The sequence below is a fragment of the Leptonychotes weddellii genome, chromosome 2 (assembly GCF_054177405.1).
Source record: "Leptonychotes weddellii isolate Sample4059 chromosome 2, ASM5417740v2, whole genome shotgun sequence".
In the NCBI taxonomy this organism is placed as follows: Eukaryota; Metazoa; Chordata; class Mammalia; order Carnivora; family Phocidae; genus Leptonychotes; species Leptonychotes weddellii.
The window spans coordinates 12,066,411-12,092,972 of record NC_138370.1 but is presented as its reverse complement, the minus strand read 5'-3'; the positions used below and the strand labels follow the sequence as shown (position 1 = coordinate 12,092,972).

Genomic DNA, 26,562 nt, shown 5'->3' with positions numbered 1-26,562 from the left:
AGCTATCAATTGTAGCTACATACAGATTATGTATATAACTTATTAGATATCCTACATTATAACACATACATTTTATATCTATAATATATATATTATGTAAATATATCAATACACAATACATAAATATATATAAAAATAATTATATATATTTATACATAAATAATTGAGACCAGGAAAGAGTCCAAACATTAGACAAGAAAGCATAACTACAATCAACCAAACAAAAATTCTTGGTTAAGCATGGAGAAAAGAGTAATGAAGTGAAATAAACCCAAGGAAATAGAAAAGAAAAACAATGCGTGGAGCTTTACAACAAAGGAAGAGAAACAGGGGAGACAGGAAGCAGGGTGACCCAGGAGGAACATGCTGGGTGGAATTTGGGGGCTGCCTAAGTAACCCATTTAAAGGGGCACCTACACAGGCCAGTGCTGGCCAGAAGTCCGGGACCTTCCCTCCACCTGACCCACAGACACTAGCCCAGAGTCCTCGCTCGTCATTGGACATCAGGAGGAAAGAATTCGCTCGTCATTGAACATCATCAGTTCAATTTTGTCCCTCGAATTCCAAATCAACATTTTTGACCTTACCTCTCTTACCGAACATATGGTATCTCCCTCTAACTCTTAACATCGCACTTCTAATGCAGTTCTTTTAAGAAGATTCACCAGAAAACCCTGCTCAGCCTATCTGGAGGGCAGGTGCTTTGATTTTCCTTGAAACTGCCATCTGGTGCAATGTGCTCTGTGAATACTCATCACACACACTTACTCCATGTGTTACATGATTAACTATTTGCTTTACAGGAAAAGTCTGGAGCCACCGGGCCCAAACAGGGGGCATATCATGAAATCCAAGTATTCCCACAGTAGGGATACAATTTCACAGTTAAATTATTAAAGTCAGGTGAATACCTTCTTTGGTGCTCTGCTTGGCTTTTCCTTATGGAGGAAAAAAATCCCACCACTCTAAACACTTAAAAATAAGTTAAAACCATACCATTTCCTTTGGAAAGAAAAGATTTTTATGAACTGTGACCATTCTCTCAAAGGAGTCCGAATCCTGACTTCCATCTTATTAAAGTCACCACATTTCCTCCATGTGTCTGGCTCACTGGATCGCTCTGAAAGGAACATACGGTTACCTTGCTTTTAACACAGTAGCTTTTGGTCCTAGTGTAAAACCCACATATTCTTCCAGTATTCTTGTTCTCCCGAGCTTTGTGCTTGAAAAATGAAGTGGCTGAATTGAGCCAATTTAAGGTATCTATAGACAAACGTACACAACTAAAATCAGATTTGTCCTTCAAAGTGGTCACCTTGGGTTCTCCACGCTTATCCAAATGACACTGTCATCGGAGGTCCATTTTGGGTATTGCCTTTCCAAGAAAATCAGGCTCAACCTTATAGCTTCCTATTGTTTTTGATTAATCATGCTGTTTCCTAGCTTCATCGTTTGCTTGATGGCAGATTACTTTTGGCTTGAAAAAAGGGAGTCCATTCTCCAAGTACAAAGATTTGCCACTAGGAAGGACAGCCAAGGAGAGTATCTGATAGATTCTGAAGGCAGCGAAACATGGAGGAATTCCCAACTTGAGAATATGGGGGCTAACCCCTGGGTGTTCACTGGAAAGGGGATCACATTTATTTGGGGATAGAAGTTGTGATTTGAGGGCTAACAAAACAGACCAACCCCACTGCTTTCTGATTTCACAGAAAACACAATTCTGCGTATCGTCCCTAAGCCTGACTCTTTGAAATTTGAATAGCTAACCAAAAAACTGTGGTTTTTTCAATATTCCCGGAAAAAGATTCTGATCAGATATTTCCCTTTTCAGTTATTTTAATTCAAAAGCTCTAATAACAAAGATTGTGCAATAAAAAATTTGTTACAAACGCCTATTAATTAAGGAAAGAAATGAATTGGTCTCACCTAAAGTATTTTTGCTCAAGTACCAAAAAAAATCCACTTAGACATATAACCAAATGTTATTTAATATCTTAAAAAGTAACACAATCCAAAATGGATATTTCACACAACACTACATAAACAACATGAACACAATATTACCTTATGGAGGGACTTTCAAATATAGACTTACAAAAATCCCTGTGCTTTTTTTCCTTTTAAGTTATTATACTAAGCATGACAAGCCATCATCATTTACAATATGGCACACCGACACGATAAAAACCATGTTACAAATGTGCTGTCATAAATCAGTAACATTAGGGAAGACATTTCATGAACTGTAATTATTTCATATGAAATACTATACAATATAAACAGAACATCCATCTTGGATGACCTTTACAGCAACCAGAGACCAAGTAATTTAAAGTTTTTTTTTTTTTTTTCAGTGCAAACACATTTTATTCAAGGCAGTCTTGGCTGCAAAACTCCTTTCTAACATACAGTAAATCCCACTTGCACTTCTTAATTCATTTACCCCAATGCAATAGTCACATTCAGTCACTCAGAGAAAGATACCTGCAGAATTATGATCCCTTTAAGCTTAACGTTGAAATTTCTCTTCTAGAAAGTAGTGTCTATGTCAACTACTCTAAGGACCTTAATTTGTAGCTGTCAATACTTACATGAAGGTGACCCGAGGGCAGCTCTAGTCCTAACCCATCACGTGTGCACAATACCACACACTGTTTTGCCCTTCCGGTGTGGAAACCGTGCCAGTGGATCGGTATCTAGGTGGGGGAGTGGGAAGGAGGCAGGGAGGAAGGACCTGGGAGGAAAGGCAGGCAAGGAGCTGCTGAGTGTGTACTTCATGAATTTCCCATAACTGCAGAGGACTGATACTGGAGGAGTTCTCAGATCTCAGATTTGGTACCTCTTTTGGTTGGGAGCAAGGGAACGGGGGTGCCAAGGTCAGCCTTTGGACAGGGAGGTAGGCAGCTGTACGTGGACCAGCCAAGCCTCTAGCCTTACATTTGCTGCCTCATTTGTGAAACTCCCCTTCCCTTGTTGGCAGTGTGTGTGTGTGTGTGTGTGTGTATGTGTTCGCATTTGAAGCCAACAATGAGCAATTAAAGCCCTATAACTGATAATATACAATCATAAGAAGGTTTAGTCCCCCTTGAGCCTTGTAGAATCCTCAACCTTGCCAATCAGCAACTGTAAGTCATAGAACAACTGTAAAAACACAGGATTATGTGTTAGGGGAGCAATCACTGGAGGAATCTCTCTCTGGGATGTTGCTGCAAAAGACGCAGAGATTAACTCAATCAGGGAGATGCCAACGCCTATTTCAAACGCACCAGGAAATTTCATCATGAATTTTTTTTGTATATATAATTTATGAAATGTCTCCTAAATAAAAATCTATGGGAAAATATTGGATGTGTCCTTAATACTGTAAAACCTTCGGGGAGAATGACGGAATGACAGCTGATTCTTTTATCTAACTTGGCAAAGATCAGACCGATAGTAATCTCCTTCCTGCCTGTATTTTACTAACCCCAAGCAAAACAATGTTTTCCACGCTTTCGCATTCGTTCTTCCTGTGTTCTAGCGTCCTCAAGCCCTGAACATTTGCAGAAGCCTGGCTGCTCACAGAAGAGAACGGGCAGGATGGTGGGGGGAGGGGGGTGGGCTGGGGGAAAGGAGAGGATGGGATCACTTCTGCTTGGGGGTCTGCTGTCGCCTGACAGCCTGCGCCGGCTGGTTCTGTGGCTGGCCTGTGGCAATGGAGAAGGTCCTCAGCAAGGATCTGGTATCTCCTAGTTTGAGAACACACTGAGAACTAGATCGGCTCCCTTGGAAATCCGGATTCTTCCAGGTGGGACTCAATATATTGTATTGAATTTCTAGTGTGCTAAAGCAGCACAGTGAAGAGTACTTGATAAAGTTTTTAATTACAATTTCTGTTTCAGCACCTTCCACTCTTGGGAAGAGTCATGCTCCTAAAGGATGGAATTTTAGCACAGGAATTACAGAAGCCCAATAGGAAACTGTAAACAAGGGTGTATGTCTAGGATCTACCTCTGACCGCAACGGCATTTGGGTGGGTTTTGTAAAATTCCAAACACCCTGAACTTTTTGAATGAAAATGGACAAAAGTGTACAGTTGTATTTGTTTTCTTCGACTTTATTAGCACACATCAGAAAAATAGCATTGTATTTAGTGATTTCTCATGATGGTCTATCAAACAGATAGAAAACAGATCACTGGTAGCTGCCACGGAATTTCTGGGTAATCTGAGGTTCCCCCCTTCTGTCTGTCCATTTCAAGTATGGGTATTACAAGTAGGATCTGCTTTGTTAATTGTTTGTCAATCTGAATGCTTTGGAAGCACTTTGAGATCCCAAAATGAACTGGCAAAGTCATGATAGCTTGTTGTTGGCTTTTAATCAAGCTCCAAATAGTGCCCGTGTTATAAATGGCGAGACTTCAAAATAGGTTCACTCTTGTATTGTGAGCTATATGCCTATAATTTAAGTTAAAAACTTTATTTTCAAGTACACTTGGTGGCGGTAAGTGGTTTTTATCCTGGGTAGGATTTTACAAAGCTGTGCCAACCTAAAAAAACAAACAAACAAACAAAATGCACAATGCTTTCCTTTTCGTCCAACAAATTTTTCCCCCCAGGGCGATTGCGATAGAATTTAAATTTACATCTTCGAACCGCTGGTTGGGCTCTGAGAAAGGGAGACCTGGGAACAGCTGGTGTTCAGATCATTGTTAGTCCAGATTAACTTTCAATTTATGCCTCCTGAGCTTGCACTCCACAACATCAGAGAAGCACTAATTTGGTATTTTTATCCTGGTTGGTCCCCATTCAGCTCCTCCATTTGTCTTCTCTATTTGATGGCACCCCCCCTTTTCATATGCTCATTAAGGTCCCCTGAGATGTGCAAAATATATAAAATGGAATACAAATTATTTAACAGAACACAGCTCTTTTAATTAAACCGAAGTTTGGGCTCGGGATGGGAGCATGTGAGTGAAGGCAGAGAGGCCCAAAGTACTTCAAAGCCGGCACAGTCCAAATTTGTTGTGTGTCTTCAGTTACTGAATACCTAGAATTTCCAAATCAGATTCTTACAGGAGTAAAGAGCTTGCTAAATTATGTTTACCGATCGGCTCTTCACCGGGGAGAACTCTTAGCAGGAGTGGGGTGGGGGAGAGGGGGCAGGGAAAGACAAGAGATTTCAACTTCCTTTCGTTGGTAACAAAATCAAGTGTGCTTTTGTGGGAAAGAGAGGAGAGACAGGTTTACATCTGAAAGCTCAATAGTGCCGTAAAACAAAACCACGGCCATGAAGAAGTCACGAGTCCACAGGGGCAGTCACTGACGGACACACACACAGAACGCCATGGCCTCATGTTTACGGAGGTTTTCCACTTTGCTTTTCTGAACAATACACTTTAAACACACTGCTGCCGCTTCATCAAATTTATGGAGGTAGTTATATGTAAAAATAAAAATTGCCATAAAGTAATATGCTGCATCATAATAATACATAAGTGTGCAAAATGCCGACAGACGGGTTGACCCTTTAGAGTTGAACGCTACACAAAGATTCAACCAGACTCAGTTCTGTAAACCTTTCAGCTGATAAACTCTAAGTGAAGACTAGATAAGCAGCCACGTCTCACAAAGCTATCAGTTCAGGGGAGGAAAAGGATGTTGGCAAAGCTTGGCGTGGGCTGAGGGTTTGGTCACTGAGAAGCTCGCCCGCCGTCCAAGGACCATCTCGGGTCACATCTGTAACAATGCTTCCTGCTGCCACGCCTCCCCCATCCACGACTCCTGTTAGATGCAGACGGGGACATTTCCACACGGAACGTCTGCTTACATCGTAGCATCTTTAAAGCCCATCTTCTCTATGCTAATGGCTCCAGGTCTAAGGGAGTTTTTGTTGTTGTTTTTAAAATAGTGTACCCCATAGCATCAGGCAAATACTATACACATTTTATTTGAATCATGTCTTCTGTAAACCTGTATCGTGTGAAATATTGATAGATTCCTATTTTAAAGCTTCTCTTAAAGGTAATGCTTTCCTTTCCTGTCCACACAGCGTTTGATTATTATAATGGCTACTTTCAAGAGGATCAACGAGAGGCTGATGTATTGTTTCAATGGTTACATTATTTATGAACTGATGGTATGATTCAACACTCGAGAGCAGGTTTTTTGGAAAAAAAAGGAATTTAGCCAGAAAAATTTAGTAACCGTATGGTATATAACTCCCCAAGGAAATAGACTGTGTGTATAGTCTATTAGATAGATTATCATTCCTCCTGGACATATTTAAGCAATGAGACAAATAGTGCATTTCTGGGCAATCAGGGCATGCCTTGGAGGAAATAAGGCATGAGATTGAAAGCCAACTGACTTAAGCATTTTAGTGGTATGGGGGTTTACCAAGAAATGTGCTTACGTTTCATTATAAGCACCCAAAAAGGAATCTAGACTAAACTTGATGAGTCCAGTTTGACCTAATGCAACTTCCAAATATCTGAAAAGCATGAGAGAGTATCCATATGTTTCAAGAATCGGTCCAGCTATGTATAGGAGTGCATTCTTTAAACAGATCCCTAGTGATTGAACCTAATACTGAAGCAGAAATGTTTCACACATTTTATGCCAATTACTGAAGTCTGAGGTGGGAAGATTTTAGATTTATTTTTGGATATATATTTTATGGTTATATGGCTCACACGCCACTAAACTAAACTTTTGGTCAGACCATTTACTTGTGTCATATGTAACCCTTCTGCAAATAATTTTTCATTATCTACACATTTAGTCCATTGTTCTCACAGAATAAAATGGGGAACTTTGAAATGTCTCTCTTCTGTAAAGTTGAAGCTCGATTATTTGTAATCCCTTTGCTGCGGAGTCTTCTTTGTATTCAATAAGACATTGTAAACCAAAGCAAAATGTTAACAAACCATTTTGAAGTAAATTGGGCTAGTAACTATACATCCACCTAAAAATGCCTCCTGAAATTGGTTACAAAGTATCTGTAAACATTACTCTGGCATAGTTCATGTATGCATATTTGTTACTCTGATAAATTTCAGGGGAGTACAAGTTCCGATTATACCATACTTGCAGAATGAGCACATTCTGTTGGTAATTACATGGGCACATGTATATTTCTAATCAAAAATTATTTTAAACTTTTCTCTATAGATATCTTTCCAGGAATAAAAGGCCTGAAGTTCAACTCTCCCTAACTTTGCTCTTTCCTATAACCACTAAAAATGATCTCCCATAGCCTAATTTAGGCATTCTATTTAAAACTACATAAAATAGATTAATGTCCTTCCATTAGAAAGAATAACATCCCCAGGCCATACTCTTCATTTGTATCACAAAGAACATTTTGCTTTTAAACAAATTAATTATCGTATCTATTATAGTAAGATAGGATCATCATAAGTATCACAAGGAGGAAATTATCTTCCTTAAATATTTGATTGACAGCTTTAGAGTCCACATTTCCCTCTTCCATCCCTTAGTGCTGTGTCCCAGCCAGGCTGGGGATCTCCTTCTTTCGTCCACTTCAGAATCAAAGGCCTATATTCCTGTTTGTGATTATGGAAGGTTAAAAATCAGACAAGCATCTGTAACACTTAAAAACAAAATCCTGAAAACAAACACTCCCAGAATTTCGATCACGACCCCTTCTGACACATTTCCACGGGCTCCTGCAAAATCGTGTCACGAAAACTCACAGTGAGAAATGACTGGTGCATAAACAATTCACACACAAAGGGCTGGGGTCCCTTCTGGTCAGTTTGACATTGATTTCCCTTAAGGTGGACCCTGGTATTTGACATTTTGGGGTGGCTTACTTTTTTTTGGGGGGGGAGTGTCAAGGATCAGTTCTGTGGCACCCTCTGACCACAGACTGGGAGCAACACGTATCTGTGGCATTTAAAAATGGAATTGGCAACTTCATGACATTGGAATGCATATCACACTTACAGTGTCTAGACTTTCCTATGTGTGCTCAGTTACAAGTAGTGAAGCAAAAGTATACATATCACCCCTACTGCTATTCGGTTGCTACAGAGCCATAAATGTGAAAAGCAATACTCTGAAATAAAGATTTTTGTTTTTTGCCCTAGCCTACTTAGCAGCACAGTTTAAGTAAACACAAAAACTGTGGTCGAGATGCTTGTCTTTCCCAAGATGTAAACATCAGTCCCAGTGTCGTAAACTTGGCTGTATCGAATGAGACAGGAGATCTGAGGCAGAACGACTGTCACACGCTAGTAACAGAAGCTTGCAAGCAGTTGGAAGGTTTCTGTAGTTTCTCAGCTTCGCTGGTTGCGGGGTCCGTACTTGCTCGGAAGTTGAAGGCCGGGCCAGCTCCACCGTGGACCGGGCTCAAGGTAGCGTTCTGACGACGGTTACTTTCAACAATGCTTGACGTGTTGGAAGCCAGGCTCTCCCGAGTGCTAAAAGAGTAAAAAGGGTTTGTTTTGTTTGGTTTTAAACATAAATAATTATCTCTTGAGCCCCAGAGGAAGAGCAAATGATGTAGTTAATGGATTTCCTCTGTTGGCTCATGACGTCATATGTACACTACCTCACACTGATTATTCACATATGTTCTTCCAATGTGGGCTCCAGAAGTTTCACACACACTATAATCAGTGGCACCCTGAATAACGGGTTTTCATCCAGCTAGATGCACTGTAAATCTTTTCTCCTTCTTTCCCCATTCAAGGAAACTGCTTCCAAATTTGATGTGATAGATAGCTATCGCGTTCATTTTAGAAAAGAATCCTCTTAAATACACATATGCGATGATTTCATTTCAGGCTGGAAATTCACTGAATAAATGAATAAACTCAATTTTGCCCCTAATGATTCTGTTTTCATTCCTGATTAGCAGATTTTGACTTTGGTGGACTTCAAGCATGCCATTAGCTAATTTGCCACCCTGATGGGAATAAAATTCTTCTTAAAAGGCTTTGCACCTCTCTTTCAAATTTTAACACTTTCATGGAAATACATTATATTTTCAGATAAGGAATCTTAGATTTGCCCCATTTGTGAAGTTTACATCCCCTCCCCCGACTTTGGTAGCAGTATTTTATTTTTCAAGGATTCTTATAGAATAGAAGTGATTTAAAGGCTTTAGTATTTCTACTTCTCTTTTAATTTTCCTAAGTTAGAAACTCTTGAATTTGTTTTATGGCTCCAAGAGATTCAGAATAGTCACATTTTAAATGTGTAGGGCAATAGCAGAAATAAGGTTACTTGGCCTGATTGATAGGAACTGAACAGGTTCTATGTTCAAAGTCCTCAAAGTGGGAATAAGAAACTTAGTTTACAAAGAGATTGAAGAAATCACAATGATGCTCAAAACATCCATTCACCCGACTGGGCAGATTCAGAGTTTAGAAAATATTCTCTGAGAGTTGGCCCCCCCATCACTGATTTAAGCCTGCTGAAACTAGTCAGCAGCTCAGATTACTGCAGTGGACATCCTCACCACCTCTCTTTCATTCCCATACTAAATTAAGAGCAATTCTGTCTGAACCCCACACAGGCTTTTCCCGCTTTCGGAGTGTAGGGTGTTCTTATGAAATCTTTCCTAAGCCTAAACGTCAGAAAGCGCATACACGTGCTTTCCAAATGTTCGCCATTAATGTCTCCTCGATTTTATGAAAGACCTACATTAGTACCTGTTTTTGCTAACTGAAAGAAATCCGAAGGTTTTCGCTTTCACGAAGAAAGCTGTTACTAATGTAGGGTCTTTCCTTAAAGTGAAAGGATGTTAACACAAAGTTTCGGAAAGCGAGGGATGCCTGTACTTTGGCTGCACTTCCTAGATAGTGGATTGTTTCAACCTAACCTTTGTGGCTCTGAGTTTGTTTCTCATCAAGGAGCCAAGAGGTAATTGTTTAAAAGGAAGTTTATTCATCGACTACCAAAAAGACAACCGAATCTTTCTTGACTTGCAAAGAGCACTTCCAGAAGGTTAATACATTTACAGAAATAAGCTAAGTTCTGGGGCACCTGGGTGGCTCAGATGGTTAAGCATCTGCCTTCGGCTCAGGTCGTGATCCCAGAGTCCTGGGATCGAGCCCCGCATCGGGCTCCCTGCTCAGCGGGAAGCCTGCTTCTCCCTCTCCCTCTACTGTTCCCCCTGCTTGTGCTCTCTCGCTCTCTATGTCGAATAAATAAATAAAATCTTAAAAAAAAAAAAAAGAAAGAAGTTCAGTTCTTTCATTGTGCTTACGGTAGATCTGAGCATACCTAAAGAATACCCCAGAACATCATCACTAAAGCGATGTTAAGTGCTAGACTCACCTACTTACCTGCCTTACACCTTCCCTAAGAAAATTCACCAGTGGCTTGCCAGGGTCAGGCGCAGGAAGGAAGAAGGGCAATCAACATGTAGAACCCCAAAGATTTCGTGACACGTTCCTTCGGTTTCACTCTTAATTGTGATAGTAACTTTTTACAGTATTTGATTTCCCCATCTCTAAAATGATGAGAGTTATGGGATTTACCTACTCATAGAGTGATTGTGAAGAAATAAGCGTCAATGAATCTGTACACTAAAAAGCTAGATACATTCTAATTATTTCAGATGCACATCTGGCATCTAATGAATGAAGGAGCTCCCATGAGTTGGTTTCAGAATCCATCCGTTACTAATGGCACCTTTTCTATGGAAAAATGCATTTTAAGGTCTTAAGCCCTCTTAACCTTTGAAACCAGTCTTGAGGCACGGCTTCACACTCATCAGGTACCCGCTGTCTGCCAGGCACTGTGCACACACATCACAGCAAAAGATCATCTAAGTTGGGAGCTGTCTGTGCTCTAAGATGCCTCTGACCACCTTTGGCCAGAGTCATCATAGTGATAAAGATATACAGTACTCCAGCTTCTCCAAAGGATATATTTCGTTACTGCTATAATAACGAGTGCAGGGTGCGACACTCATAACGAGGGTTCTGGGTGTGATGATGAAAAAGCTAATGGAGACAGAGCATTAGCAATAAAAATGGTCCTCCAGTTTAAAAGTTTTTAACTTTCTTGAAAAAGAAACCCAATGGAGTGCAACCTTAACAATAAGATGTCAAGATTTTATAAGCAGAAGAAATGAACGGAGCAGGTGTGCGGCTCATCCTCCTGGATGTGTGTGTTTCCCTCGGCCCCGCGCTCTGACAGCGCATGCTCACGCCCTACACGAAGCAGACACATTCCTGGCAGTTTTGCTACCTCGGGTTTTCACACTGCGTTTGTCAACCAGTTTTGGGCCTCAGATTTGGAATCGCAGGTTTTTCAGGTCAAGAACTTCCGTGTTCAATATTAGATCTCATAGCATAGTTGAAACTTTTACCTTTTTTCCTTCTCAAAACCCTTTAGGTCCCAACGAAAGGGACTGAAGAATTTTGAGAATGTGGCTGAACATGACTTCTGAGCCAGCACGGAAAGCTGGGAGTGTGGAGATCACCTTTCTTGGTCTTTGTTGTTGTAACTGGATCTTAGTTGCTCAGTGGAATATGTACTGAAAGACTCAAATAAGTGGCCCACTTAAAGTTTCTGTATCTCGAGGCAGTGGAGAAGTATCAGCCTGATAATGCTATTTGGCTAAAATACTCCTCATGCTGGAGAATAAAACTCCCTATAACGCAAATGTTTTCCTTCATAGACCATTCTCACGCATCAGAAAACAACTTAGTCGATTAACTGAGGTGTACCGAAAATACAGTTTAAAAACAGTTGTGACCTAATTTCTAGCCAAAGAATAGTAAATATGAAAAGGGCAAAATTAGGAATTGTTCTGCAGATGATCTAACTGCATGAAATTTATGGGCGATCGATCTTTTCCTATAGAGGAAACTCTACCTAACAGCAGTGGACAGACACGTAGCTAAATGTGAGACAGTTGTCTCCTCAGAACGATCTTACCTCTTACCATGACAAAGCGTTTAACCTTAAGTACCTTATTAAACAAATGAAAATAAACTTACTTCAAGAAATAATCTCATTCATAAATTCTATATTCTGCAGCCCGACTTTAGAGATAAAACAATACATTCTGTGGCAGGACAGGGTCAACTATTTCATGAGTATTTGTGTTTATTTGTCCCCCAAACCAACAAAAAAACTTTCAATATCATGCGGTGGTAGGTTGTTGAGTTAGAACCCATTAAACTACTCTCGTCTCTAGCAATTATGTCTGGAGGACCGCAGCCTTCCCTTTGTGGAGGGTGTAGGGGCCAAGAGGGCACAGTGCAAGGTCAGAAACTAGTTGTACTAGGCAGGCAGAGTCTATATAATAAGACAGTTGAGCATAAGATACAGGCAGGTAAACCACACCTTCCATAAATGATGATTTTGAACGTCTACCATCAATTACAGACCTTCAATTATGCCTCTCTGGTATCCACTGTTAGAAATTTAAGAGGAAAAAAAAAAAAGAGCAGAAGCGGGAAATAGAAAGAAAAGGATATACAAAATAATTGGTAAATAAATTAAGATTTGATTTATGATTTAAAAAATACCTAGTGGAAGTTATTTTGTAGAAAAGTCACTTAGTAGGTAGGCTAATAGTTTTTGAACTGAGTGCCATAGCTCCCTGAGGTTAGTTAGGACTCCTTGAGGGACTGGCAGAGGAGACATGGGGCTCCTGGCCTCACACCCATTTTAACCAGAGCACCATTTCTGTGATTTGTTTAGACATTAGACTTCCACACATGTGTTAACTTGGAAAAAAAGGTTACATGGCAAAAATAATCATCATCATAATAAAAAACTAGCCCTTTAAGAAATAACAAAGGTCTAATATGATTCCCAAGTCTGATTTGGGGATGTTCTGTCCCCAAATTATCCAGAGATAAAGTGAAATGATCACAACAGAACTAAGTTTCATTATTAATAATTAAAATATATGAAGTATATAATCCTATCTGGGTACTTGTTAAAATTATCAATACCGTAGAATCTTGGGAATCGCAGCTAATGAGAAATGTCCACCTCTCAGTAGTATTTCTGCATCTCAGAGTCACCAATCTGGAGTAGAATTTAGAAGGAGAATTAGGTCCCAAGTTGCCCTTTGAGGAGAAGGAAGAGTTAAGGAGAAAAAAAAAAGGAGGTTGGACAGACTCTCTTTTGCTTTCTTAACCCCCGAACCACTTCAGTGTGCTGGATATGCACACCCTCTGCTGTTAACCCTTTGCTGAATTACCAGCTATGATTCGAGTGCCTTAATGGGTTGTATCAATTCTGCAGGAGAGAGAAAAGTGTGGGCACGTGCTTTGATCTAAGGGAACACAGGCCCCTCACGACTCTGTGAGAGACACAAGGTTCTATTTCTCTGCGGATGTGAAGTGTATGAGCAAGGTCGGGGAGGGAGCGCACAGAGTCGACGTTGCAATGGCAACTAGCATCTCGATCCCCCGGAAAGGTGTTGAGATCTGCTATTCCCACTAGAAGGACCCCGTCCTTGAGTCAATCAATTTATACCCAAGCCCTACCCAACCCCCAATTGACTGCTGACCACTCATTCTACTCAAAAAGTTACTATTTTTGAGGACCTAAAAAAAAAACCCCTTCTTTTATCAGCACGGTGGCAATATAAACACAGAAGAAAAATCCTGGAAAATGTTGGTCCTAGTTAGATTGGCCTGATGCAAGTGTGAGGGAGGGAGCCAACCCACCAGTCCAGATTGGGGATCTCTACAGCTGCAGAAACATTTGTTTCAATTCCTGAAAAAGAAGTCAGAAACAGGTTGTTAACAGCGCAACTCACACAACCCTTCACCCGCATTCACAGAATTAAAACTGAAATCAGAAACTGTTCAAGTTATCTGTATAAAGCCCCAGGCCCTGACAGGTGTGTGCGTGTGCGTGTGCGTGTGTGTGTGTGTGCACGCGTGGAGATGCCTCTCCCTACCGTGGGGAGTTGAATCCACTGTCCACAGTGATGCTGCTACTGTCCATGCTGTCAAGGCGTGCCGAATGGGTGGCTCTCTGGTTGCTGCTACTGTCGGTTTCTTTTGGGGCAAGGAGGGTGAGGTTCTTCTCGAATTTCCTCTGTAAGTCTCTTTCCTTCTCCCTCTCAAGGAGCCACTGCATGGTGCCTACATCATCTCTGTTTTTTTCCTCCTCCGTGTTTTTGTTTGCCCCTTCCTCGGAGTCGTCGTCATCGGAGACATTGTAATAGTCAAAAGAGGCTTCCTGGTTCCCCCCTGACTCCTGCTGACGCTGGGAACCAGGCACGGCTGGTGCCACCGAGGTCCCCAGGGGCGGCTCCAGTTTCTCACATCGGCCCGGCAGTGTGTCGGCAGGTGTCTTCGGGAGAGATTTGAGGAGGGACAGGCTCGATTTGTGATAGCTGTTTACAGACAAGGTGCTGTGGAGAGGTTTGAACAGTGTGTCCTTGCTGAATATCTCTTTCCTCTTGTCCAGGCTGCTGGGCTCCGCACCGTGGTGCTGGACAAGGCGTCCATTGGCAATCCCTTCAGCCACTGCGCCAGAAGCGGCTGGGCCTCCGCCTGGCCCTTTTGGTGACTCCTCCTTGTGCCCTACAGGCTCTCTGGAAGAATGTGGGGCCTGCCTATCAGACAGCGGCAGCTTTTTCACCCCTTCCGCCAGAGTCAGAGTGTCATGATCCTCTTTGTTCTTTCCCAGAGGCGATGGCGCCGTGAGGACTGTCTCACTGGACGTGTTGCACTGGAAATAGTCATCTGTAGCTGTTTTTGTTGGACAGGAGTTGAGCTCCCCATAGGATGGCAAACTCTCAGGTGGTCTGCCTGGCTCCAAAAGGCTACACGCACTGGAAGGCTCCTTGCTGCCACCGACTATTTCCGGAATACACACCTCTTTATAGCTTGTGGACGAAACATGAGCCCTTTGATGGCCAATTGTTTGCGCGGGCCTTAAAGTACTGTCGTCAATGTAGGACTGGCTGGGGGTTTGGTCATCTTGGCTACAGCCTTCAGCCAGGTCTTCAGGTGTCCCCAGAGAAGAAGCACCCAGAGGGCCCTTCGAGTTATCCATCGATCTGGATCTCTCCTTGGCTTTGCTGGATCTCTCATTCCTGGACCTTCGGTCCTGGGTATGGCTGTGGCTTCGGTGCACTTTTGAGTGGGAGCTTCCCCTGGAAGGCTCAGGAAAAGGCATCTCAGTTCTCCTTTTGGCCAGTTCCCCAGACACATCCCATTCTGGTGTCATGGGGAAATGAGACTCAATCACGTTCGTGTTGCTATGCATGATGAAGTTATCTCCTTTGTGTTCAATGATGAAGCAGCCTTCCCTGGGTGCCCTGGTAAGAGGATCACAAAAGTCATACTCTCTGTCACCTGGGATATCCAGATGAGAACCATCCGAAGGGTCTCCTTTAGACACTCGTGTCTTGCTGTGTGACCGAGATTTTCCGTGGGACTTTCGATGAGTCCTACTCTTTTTACTTCTTCCACTGTGATGGGCAGAAGACCCAGCTTTACTCCGATGCGCTTTTTCTTCTTCAAGTTTCTTCATTAGTGCAGTGTGCCTCATGACATTTTCCACGGTCAAGTCCGGGTTAATCCGCCTAATGATTTCCATTTCCACTTCCCTAGGGATAGTAGTTGGTGTGTCTTCATCGCGCAAGGGCCACTCCTCAGGAGGAAACTGGGCAGAGAAATTGGCTAGCTGTTTGGTCTTATCTTTTTTAAAACTTAGCCGGAATAACTTTAGCCCAAATTTTTTGGACTGCTTTTCACTATCTTTAGGTTTTGAGAGAGTTTCTGTCTTATAAGAAAAGTTTACAGTACTTTTGCTCTTTTCAGTGGGTGGCACCTGGCATAGTGAAGGAGGGCAATAGGGGTCTTTGCAGTCCTTGGCAGGTTTCCTCTGCAGAGTGGAAGCATGCATGCTGTGCATGTCTTCTCTGCAGCAGTGGCAAGAGTCGCAGTGGTTTCTGGGCAATGTTCTTTCCCTGACGCAGCCTGAGGCAGAGGGCGTTATGGTTCCGGGTTGTGGAGAGGTACACTGAGACCTGTCAGGTATCCTCTCGTCCAAATGGTACCATTTACTGTTAGTTCTTATGAGAGAAGGAGTAATGAAATAAGTCTGTGGGGTCACGATGAAATAGCCATCCGGAGTTGGGTAGATCTTCCTCTCCCGTACCAACGTGTTCAGCGTGTGCCGTAGGATTTCTTGGCTTGGGGTGGGAACACCTAAAACCAAAGGAACATAGACTCATGAGAATGTAGAGGGAACTTGTTGCTGGTTCCTGATTTCTCAGAATCTACTACGGACTGAATGTTTGAACCCCCGCCCCCAATATTCCTATGTGCAAATCCTAATCCCTGATGTGATGGTACCAAGAGGTAGGGCCTTTGGGAGGTGACTAAGTTTAGATGAGTTCCTGAGGGTGGGGCCCTCAATGATGTGCCCTCATAGGAAGAGGAAGAGATCAAAGCCCCCTCCCTCTGCCGTGTGAGGATGCAGCCGTCTTCAAGCCCTCAAGAGGGCCCTCACCAGACACCAAATCTGCAGGTGCCTTGATCTCAGAGCTCCCAGCCTTCCCGGACTATAAGAAATAAATGTCTGTTGCTTCAGCCCCCCCAGTCTATGGGATTTTGTTCCAGCAGCCCAACCTAAGACAAAATCCTACGAATTTTGCCAAGCTTCCGAGCATTACCACATGGCAAGTCCGCAGGACTCGGAGGTGTTTAGGAAGAGAGATGGAAGCCAGGTGCAGTGAGATTGATACTTGTCACGAGGCCTTTACTGAACTGAGCCATCAAAGGCAGAGTATTTTTAAAGGAGAGGAAAATGAAAAATGTTTTACATGATATAATAATATACATTTACAAAAAAGCCTTTCTCGATACAAAAAAAACTAGGGCAACTGGGTTGAAATAGCTGTCTTGGCATTTGAAAACAAACAGGACACATACAGAAGCTACCATATACACTGGAAGCTACTTTATACACTCATTTTTCAAGACTAAGCTTACTTAATAAACTTAATTTTGTAAGTTCCATAAAAGGGCAGTTAGACTTGACCATGGCTCATGAGGCACCCAGAGCCCAGAGCCCCTCTGCTAGATTCAAACTCCAGCTCCATCACTATTAGCTGGTGGTCGTGGTGGAATTATGCAACCTCCCCTGCCCACACCATTCCTGTGTTTAAACCTAATGCCCCAAACCTCAGAATGTGACCGTGTTTGGAGACAGGGTCTTTATAAACAAGTTAAAGTGAGGTCATCAGGGTGGGCTCTACTCCAACGTGACCAATGTCCTTCTACAAAGGGGAAATTGGGCAGAAGGACATGCACAGAGAGAAGACAATGTGAAGAAACATTGGTAGAAAATGTCCATCCATCAGCCAAGGAGCGTGGTCTGGAGCAGTTTCTTCCCTCACAGACCTCGGAAGGAACAACCAACTGTACTGATACCTTGATTTTGTAGTTCTAGCCTCCTGAACTGATGTTTGTTTGTTTAAGCCCCCTGTACTTTGTTAGGGCTGTGCTAGAAAACTAATACAGCTGGTATCGCCTTAGGCAACTTAACTAACCTCTCTGAGCCTCTGTTCACGGCCATCAGAATGAGGGTCAGAGCAGGTACCCTCATAGGGTAGTTGTGAGTTTAACTGCGTTTCATGTATGCAGAGCAGTGCCTGACATATAGTGGGGTCTATAAGCATTAGCTATCAATCGTCTCAACTTTGGGGCAGGACCCATGGAAGCCAGATTACCTTCAGAGAACATCGCGTAGCCACCTGGAACAGCAGGGTAAACTAAGTTTAGGCTTCCACAATCCTTCCAAAACTACAAAAGTGGGATATGAAAGCATGAGTAACGGCCTGGGAGAGCATCCACGAATGCAATGTGACCTGCCCATCCATCCATGTTACCATCTTCAGAAGCCATCCTTGGTGACCAAGGTGGAAAAGGCAACATTGCTTATGAATAATGTACTGTTTAGTATAATTATTTAATTTTTGCACTGCATGGTTTCCCTTTAGTCTACAGCTCTGCTCTTGAGAGATGTACGCTGGCGTTTACTCAAATGGCTTCCAGGCTGGTATAATAAAAAATTTTTTAAAAAATTTTATGATAGTTCCTGCACAAAATGAACTCCATGTGAATTAGTGATACAACCCAAACCATGTATATGAAATTCTTGAGTGCCGTCATAAAACAAAACATGCTTGCACCTAAGAGAAGCAACTTAAAAGAGCTTTTGTGCCTTACTCCCAACCAGGGCCTTTGGCTGAACAAGTTTGGGGGGGGGGGGGCACCACTACCCAGACTACCGCTCCCAAGATGAGACACTGTGCCCACTGCAGCCTCATGATGCCCACTGGGGTTGTGTGACAAAGCTATGCAGGTGTCAAACCCATACCGAAAATGAACTGTATCTGACGTGGTAGCATGCTTGCAATCGCTATTGCAACAGACCCAAGTTCTGCCAAAAAAATGGTAAGGCTCATTTATAAGCATTCATGATTGACCCGTTGACTCTGCTGCTGTAATAAAGGAAAGCTGAGGTCTAATCCAGAAAAACAGCTAGTACTATAAGCAGAATTTGCTGACTGTAGGCCTTTCAAGCGCCGATCATAGAAAACTTAGGAACCTACACAAAACCATGACCTCAGTGTCATCGTGTTTACTTACCATTAAGAATAGGTGCTCGGATTGTTCCCAAAGGAAGGAATAAGAACGAGTTGCCAAAAAGAATTTACATCTAAAGTTTTCACGTCTTGAATTTGAAGTTTGTCAGTCCAATAATGCTTAATTTGAAAAAACCAAACGAGAAACATTCCCTGTCCAATCCCCTTTCCACAATTCTACCTGTGGTTTTTCAAAGCTTTAACTGCGAGTCACTGATACTCAGGATGATCATTTTATTACAAAGCCTCTGTCGAATGACTGGTATTTTCAGTTGTCTGTGAAATGCAGACTCGCACAAGAAATCTGCAGGGCTCGCCTGGGAAAGAGATGGCTGTTTTCAGTGTTTGCACATTCCACCACTACCAGATCCTGGTCCCCAAATTCACCACGAATTTGGATTTTGAGGGCTTAAAGAACAAAGATAAGCTTTATATCCAAATAGAGCTGAAAGCTGACTTCTCTCCTTTTCCCTTTACATCTTTCCAAAGCAAAAACAGATATCTAAAAACACTGCATGTCAACGGAGTGCTACTTAGACTTCTAAGATCTCTTTCATCCCGCAAATCCGACAACTGTCGGAACAGAGAGCACATGCACACATTCTATATGTTAACCACTTTGGATGGAAACTTTCAGTCAGCTTCTTTGGATTATTTCTTCTCGCATGTAAAGAACACTGGCTGAGGGAGAATTCTGCAAGAACTGACGTAAAGGGGATGAGTTGGGAGATAGAACGTGGGGTATATAATGTTAACATTCTCTAGCAAAATCGAAAGCTAACTTCAACCCCATTAGCAGCTCTTTCTCTGAGGGCCAGCTTTCCTCCCGGGAAGATCTGACTGTAACAATTCAACAAGTACCAGTCTGACTGAAATGATCATTCTGGATGGATGGATGACGAGTACTTACTTAAGCTGTGAAGCAAGTATTTCATTCTTTTTATACCTTAAAAAAATTATTGTTTCTGTAATAGAAACTGGTAGACAAAAGTTGTTTTCAAAAATTCAATCAATATAGAAAGGTGATAAAAGGGTTCACATTTCAGTATGTCAGACATTTCTACTAGAAGGCTTTTCACTAAAAAAACATTCTTTAGAATATGGATGTCCAAAACAGTAATAGAGGCCCAAATCTAGGCTATTCTTTTTATTTATAAATAGGCATTAAATATGAGAATTCAAATATTTTAATAATATTTGGTTAGACTTTAAAACTTTATTTTCAAAGAGTAAGCTATAAAAAAGTAAATAGTCTTACCTTAAGAAAACAAAATAAGCCCCATAACTATGATATTTAAATCCCTCCAGAGTTTTAGCACTGTCATTGAAAATACATTTTCAAACAGAATTTGAATTGTATTAAGTTTCTAAATTGTTTTGTTCTGAAGTACCTTAAATGCTAGCAAAAGAAAAGAAGGAAATCAAAGGAAAAAAAGAAAAGAAAGGAGGAAGAGAGATAAGGAAGAAGGAAGACAAGCAGGGAAGAACCTCATTTTATGAAATACTAGTTTAAAATATGGAACTATTGCTGAACAAAGCTTTAAATCATTACTACCGTGCCCTAAACCAGTGGCTGGCAAGCCTTTTCTGTAAAGAGCCAGAAAGTAATTATTTTACTTTGTGAGCCATATGATCTCCCGGCTGCAACTACTCAGTTCTGTAACTGCAGCATAAACAGCCAAAGACAATACATAAACAAATAGGCAAGGCTGTGTTCCAATAAAACTTTATTTATAAGCACAAGCAGTGGGCCACACTTAGCCTGCAGCCATAGTTTGCCAATCCCTGCCCTAGACTCGGGTTTATGCAGTGCTCCTGCCATCTGAGGTTGACCAATGAGTCATGAGTGTCACAAAGATGAAAAAGGTTGAGTTAGCTCCTCTCAGTCCATCTGACAATAAGGCCTTGAGATTTGAGTTCATTTATCATAAAAGCTAGCAAAGCAGTTGTTAAGTATGGGTGACCTATGAATTTCTCTGCAAAGTGTTCCAACTTAGTGATATTGCAATCAGCTGCTTGACAATTTACTATTTGATTTCGCTATTTTTCACAATTTACTGTTACATACTGGCCCTGTGTTCTTTCCATCCTCTATTTATAGCCCAGTAATGGGAGAGATGGAACCAATTTTGGAAAAGCTATGTGATCTCTCATGAAGCTACTTAAAAATAGAGGGATTTTAAAAGCTGCTGCGATGTTTGATGTCAGAAGTGGCTAACTGGGTATAAGGCTGCAAGAAGGGTCTTTCTTCACAAGAACATTATGTCTGTGAACGGCATCTGTCTCCTTAGATTGCTCTCACCTGGGACTCTGCTTACCTTACTACTGAAAGGAAAAGGGTTTGCCTGGAAGTTAACAAGGAAAGACCATCAGACAGTGAAGAATATTCAGAGACAACGTTAGAAAATTTAAGGCAATGTATAGGTTGCAAAGGTGGGTCCGTGTTAGAGTTTTTAAACAGTATACATAATTTCAAAACACATTAATTAGAAAATAGAAGAAGGGGGGCACCTGGGTGGCTCAGTTGGTTAAGCGACTGCCTTCCGCTCAGGTCATGATCCTGGAGTCCCGGGATCGAGTCCCGCATCGGGCTCCCTGCTCAGCGGGGGGTCTGCTTCTCCCTCTGACCCTCCCCCCTCTCATACTCTATCTCATTCTCTCTCTCAAATAAATAAATAAAATCTTAAAAAAAAAAAAAAAAGAAAACAGAAGAAGGAGAAAAAAATCACTGGGAAAGAAATGTAAAGATACTTTGGGGCAAAAGGAAAAGTGGGGAGGCTCAATATGGTAGATGAATATTTAGTTTAGAAGTAGTCCTTCTGCCTACATTTTCCTACATCTCAACCTTGAGTTCAGCCAGGTTCGCTTTGGCCAATGAAATGTTAGCGGGTATGGTGTGACCAAAGGGCTGAAGAGCCCTTGGACAACTGGGCCTGTTCTCTTGTGTCTCTGTCATTCCAGAACAGGCCTCTGCTTGTCTCATTTTCCAAAGAGGATGGAGGACAGGTGGGGCAGAGCCACCTGGGCAGGTCCAGTCTGGATCAGCTGACTCCTGGGGAACCCAGGAGCTAAATAAATGTCCATTGTTGCATGCCACGGATGTGCTGATTGTAACCTGGCATTTTGGTAGTAAAAGCTAACGGCTACAGCCTCTAGTTTCTATTTACCAAGGTCTCTTCTACGTTGCATAAAACCTGTGTCAAGGGCTCATTTTTAATGTAAGCATAGATTGGAGTCCAAGCCAAGTTGGCCAACTGGTGGCCCAGTAATGTGTTTTATTGGACTTGCATGTCACTGGCACCCATGTGTTAAAATGTACACACATACACAACACACACACACAACTGCCAATAGTGAGGGAGGTCTACAGATTTCACATAAAATTGAAAGTCCAGATTTTCTTGAAAAAGTAGGAGATTTGCAACTCTGGCAGACTTCTACATTTTGGGGCGGGGGGTCAATACACCGGAGCTGAGTAGTGGGCCACCTCCCTCGAGATAGGGCATGCAGTCTTTAGCTCATCACTGTTCCCATGTCTCCTGAACTGGAGGCACCCAGTGCCAATCATGCAGCAGCTGGCCTATTGTCCTCTTTTACTAATATTTAAGAGAAAAGGAAACACTTTATTTTTTTCTTTCAAAATGGGATCTTAACTGATCTATCAAATATCAGATTATTAAAACTCATCAAGCCATGACACAAGCATGCAAGACCTGTTTATTTTTGACATTACTGTCTCTTTAGTGTAATCCCTTGGGACTAAAATTTTCTGACTTGCTCCCATGAATCATGATGTTCATGTCTTTAAAGCAGGTTATGGTGACGTTGAACAGAACCTTGGTAGTTTTTGCCAGAATTCTTCATGGATTCTGATTTAATGTCTTCTTCTCAGTGCCAACTTAAAAAGGATTGCAGTAATACCCGAAGACGGTAAAGTATTTTTGCGGTAACAGAGGTGCCTTGGCTTTTAATTACAGAACTAAGAAAAGTTTCCGTCCCGTTTTGGCAAAGAATTTTTTTTCTATTACATTTAAATAAGAGGAATGGTCCGTGTGATGTCCTCGAGCAATGGAACACACACCCATCTGGAAAGTGCTACGTTCTTTTCCCGTTACCTGGGAAGCACGTGGTCAGGTGCTCCATCAGCGCCTCTTGGGTGACAGGTTTTCTGGCGGAGTTCATTGCCGAGATGGCCAAGCAAAGGATTTCCCCAAGTGGGATAAACTGAGATTGACTGATGGGAGACATGCTGATTGGTGACACATCACCTGCAGAAAGACAATTTTCAAGTAAGCAGTTCATTCAAAGACCCGGCCTTTCGTCTCACACGCACACCTCCACACACACACACACACGCACACGCGCGTGTCCCTTCCGTGACTCTTCCCTGTTCCCTGTATTAGGAATGGGATCAACTCTGAACGCGGAAGTTTGTTATGGCCACGGCCAATTCCACGCAGGTGGGAAGACGTCCACTGCAGAGTGGACGCTCCAACTGCCTCGACAAATAGAACCGGCCTTGCAAACCTGAGATCTCACTGAAACAGACTTAACGACTGAAAGGCGTACAACACGAGACTGAAAGATGATCTCTGATTTTATTAACTTGGAGCTGGTTTATGTCATAACTGCCATTCCCATCTCGACAAGTGCACTTGTGGAAACTTGAAGATTCATTCATTCCGATGTTGAGCGCTCTTTATGTGTCCCGCATCTGCTGGGGGCTTGGGATTTACTCAGGACGGGGTCATCTCCCCTCCCCTGGAAACATACCTGCTCTCAAGGAGTTTCTACGTAAGTGGAGGAGACAGAGTTCACAGTTCACCAGAGAAGGCAGAACAACAGACAGCGAGGGCAGGGAGGGCAGGGTGGGGGTGCAGCAACCTGGGCGTGAGGGCGGGGCTTAGACGCAGGAAGTGGGAGGTTTCCCCACAGATGTGCAGCCTGAATCCAGGGCTGAAGTAGGAGTGCGCCTGCTGGCTGGAGGTGTGGGGGGTGGTAGGATGTGTAAGCAGATGTTTTCTGGGGAGTAGCAGAGAAAGGGCACAGGTGGGCAGGGACAACCGTGAGGAAAGAGCTGAGTGCCCGCGGCCTTCATCCTAGGAGGGATGGTGAGCCACCGAAGGCGTTTCAGGGATGACGAAGTCAGATGTGAATTTCAGCAAGAGGAGGGACTGGAGGGAGCAGCAGAGAGCAGACGGCCATCCACAAGGGACTGTGGCCGCCTGCACAGGTCTGCAACTAAAGGAACCAATGGAGGCAGGGGGTGGGCTGAAGGCCCAGCAGCGAGGGGGGTTGCTGACAAAGGCTCGTGAAGAGTGTCGGCATGCAGGGTGTCTGTCTTCCTTTCTGTGATCTTCATGTCACGGTGTGGCGGTTTGCAAGTTATGTTCCCAGGACTCCTAGAATTCCCTGGAAAGACTTCTGGGGTGGGCACAGGCGTGGGGGTGGGGGGACCCAGCAGAGGGAGAGGCTGAAAGAGCAGGGAAGTCTGACCCTGTCCCCTGGGTGCCACCTGTTTCGTACACGGGGGCTCTATAAGGTTTCGCTTGAGAAAAGGCCCTACAGAAAGAGGGTGAAGTTTTCAACAGAGCAAATATCTGTGAGCTTCGGAGCTTATTTCCCACACGTATTTACATAACGTCTCTCTTTTTGTTTCCTAAGCATGATTTCTCTGTCGTAGTAAGCTACCGTGGCTGGCCAGATCCCAGAGTCGGGTCAGCCTGTGGCCAGAGCAGCACCCTCCTGGGATGGTGTCAGGGTGCTCTGGGGTGGCCCAGCCTCCTCACTGTCGGGGCACTTAAAACTGTGCCCAGCCATGATCCCTGGTTGGCTGGGAGCCCAGAGGCCCTTGGAGAAAGAACCTGAATGTGCTTTGATGGACTAGATGGGAAAAGGTTTCATGAATGAAACCAGGCCAACAGGGCCTGGGAATGAAAACCACCAGGGGAGAGTTAAGTCTAACAGGCGTGTGGATGAAGCAGCAAGACCCCAGGGTCAAAGGTTGGAGCCCTACATCTCCCACCAAACCAGCCCAGTTCAGTGCTTCCCTCTCTCCTGCCTCACTCCGGGCTCCATTCTCTGCAAGATGGGGGTGAGAAGAGCAATTTTCCCAGTCGTCAGAGGGAGCGGGGAGGACCCAAACCCAGAACAAGAGAAGAACAGCAAAAGGCAGGAACTGACCTTACTGAGAACCCACGAACTTTGGGGGCCTATGGGTTAGAAATATCATACAGAGAGGCCTCTTGCAAACATCTGGTGGGGCAGCAGTGGGTAGAAATGAGAACACGGAATTTTGGTTGTCACTGGGGATCTGAGTTTCATTCGCTGGCTGATAAAGCTCAGTTCATATTGGTGACTCAAAAATGACAGAATTCTGTGGGCTGGGACCATCTCAGTGGGCAAGTGCACTAACTGCCTAGCACACTGTGTATCTTTTTTAAACCTGCTGTGGCCTCAATTAAAACAAAACCTAATGCTAAAGCCTGTGGTGGTGGTGAGGTGCAGTGCGGGTGGGACTTTGGAGCTGTCCCTGTTCAAATCTCCCCTCCCCACCGTGGGCCCCGTAGCTCAGCCGCGGCCATTGGAAAGATCTTCTCTGGAAATCCCTCCCTCTCCCTCCACCTTCTAAGGAGAGGATGGGAACACTGAGGCTAGGTTCTTGACGAGTTGCCAGGTTAGCCACATGGACCTCAAAGTCACCTGGGATGATTTTAAAAATGAGATGAAAAGGCAGCTAGGGCCAGCGGGCCCCAGGGGAGATCAAAGCAGATTCCAGTACCTTTGGACCCGTGTGCCAAATCTCAGAACACCTTCTGAGATTTGCCTACCATGATGAAGGACTTCTCAGAAGCCCAAGGATGCAAAACCACTAAATGTGATTCTTTTTTAAATGCAGGTCTACTTTTGAATTTTGTATAGGTTCCGGGGAACTTACACGCTCTGTGGAAAAGCAAAGACTGTTAGCAAAACTAACCACTGCAGTTTAGGTCATGCTTGTCCTTACGCTTCCAGCGGAAATTATGTGTTGAGCTGAACTGCCATCTTCTAAGTTAATTTCTTTACATTCATCGCTGCCAACTACAAAAGCCAGCATGCTTCGAGTGTGTCTGAATTGCATTTGCTTTGGAAAAGCTCAATTTCGCTCTAATAGTAAATATGTGCAATAACTTTTTTTTTTAAAGATTTTATTTATTTATTTGAGAGAGAGCACATGAGAGGGGGGAGGGTCGAGAGGGTCAGAGGAGAAGCAGACTCCCCGCCGAGCAGGGAGCCCGATGCGGGACTCGATCCAGGGACTCCAGGATCATGACCTGAGCCGAAGGCAGTCATTTAACCGACTGAGCCACCCAGGCGCCCTGTGCAATAACTTTTAACTCAGGATCTAGAACGGAATGGAATCTGGATGCTCTAAGTGACTCTCTTGTCCTCTCATTTTTATACCGCACTAAGATAAATTATTTCCCACTCACTTCCGGTCCCCAACCCCATCAGCAATCCTTGTCTATGCTATGCCTGGATGCTCCCTGGACGGGCTCCTCTGCTCCATCTCCAGTGTTACCCCTCCCACAAAGCACTGCCCTCTCCCCTGGGCCACTGGACTGGCTTGATGACTGTCAGCTTTTCCTTCTCCACTGAGCAGCCAGGTCTTAGAAAAACAGAAAATTCGCCACCTCCCTGCATAAAGTCCTACGGTGACAGCCCGCTGCACCCAGAAAGAGAGCGGAATGCTTCACCAGGCCTGTGGTAGCCCACAGGGTCTGGGTCTGGGCCTGTCCAGCCACCTCTGGGACCAACACCCTACTGCTCCTCACCCCTCCCTCTTCCACATTCACAACTTCCTCTGTTCTTTGAACATGACAAGCTTTTTCTCAACTCAGGGCCTCTGCATTTGTTGAGCTTCTGGGAGGCTCCTTGCACAGACCTTTGCTGGAGTGGCTTCTCCTTTGGGTCTCAGTTTAA

At 43.4% G+C, this 26,562-nt stretch overlaps 1 protein-coding gene across 4 annotated transcripts in view; it reads right to left on the bottom strand.

Annotated features, from left to right (window-relative positions):
- Positions 1-1,821: 1,821 nt before the first annotated feature.
- The window catches only part of STOX2 (storkhead box 2), a 108,265-nt gene continuing 83,524 nt past the window's right edge, over positions 1,822-26,562 (bottom strand). For 2 of the 4 annotated variants that reach the window (XM_081807428.1, XM_081807435.1), the window contains exons 2-4: positions 22,716-22,868; positions 13,891-16,156; positions 1,822-8,428 (exon numbers count right to left, since the gene is read on the bottom strand). In XM_081807428.1, the coding sequence (XP_081663554.1) occupies positions 8,233-8,428; positions 13,891-16,156; positions 22,716-22,868 (2,615 nt within the window). In that variant the 3' untranslated portion in view covers positions 1,822-8,232. Of the gene's footprint in view, positions 8,429-13,654; positions 13,704-13,890; positions 16,157-17,841; positions 17,930-22,715; positions 22,869-26,562 lie in introns of those variants that run through there. The other 2 variants (XM_081807443.1, XM_081807444.1) reach the window with 2 other exon arrangements.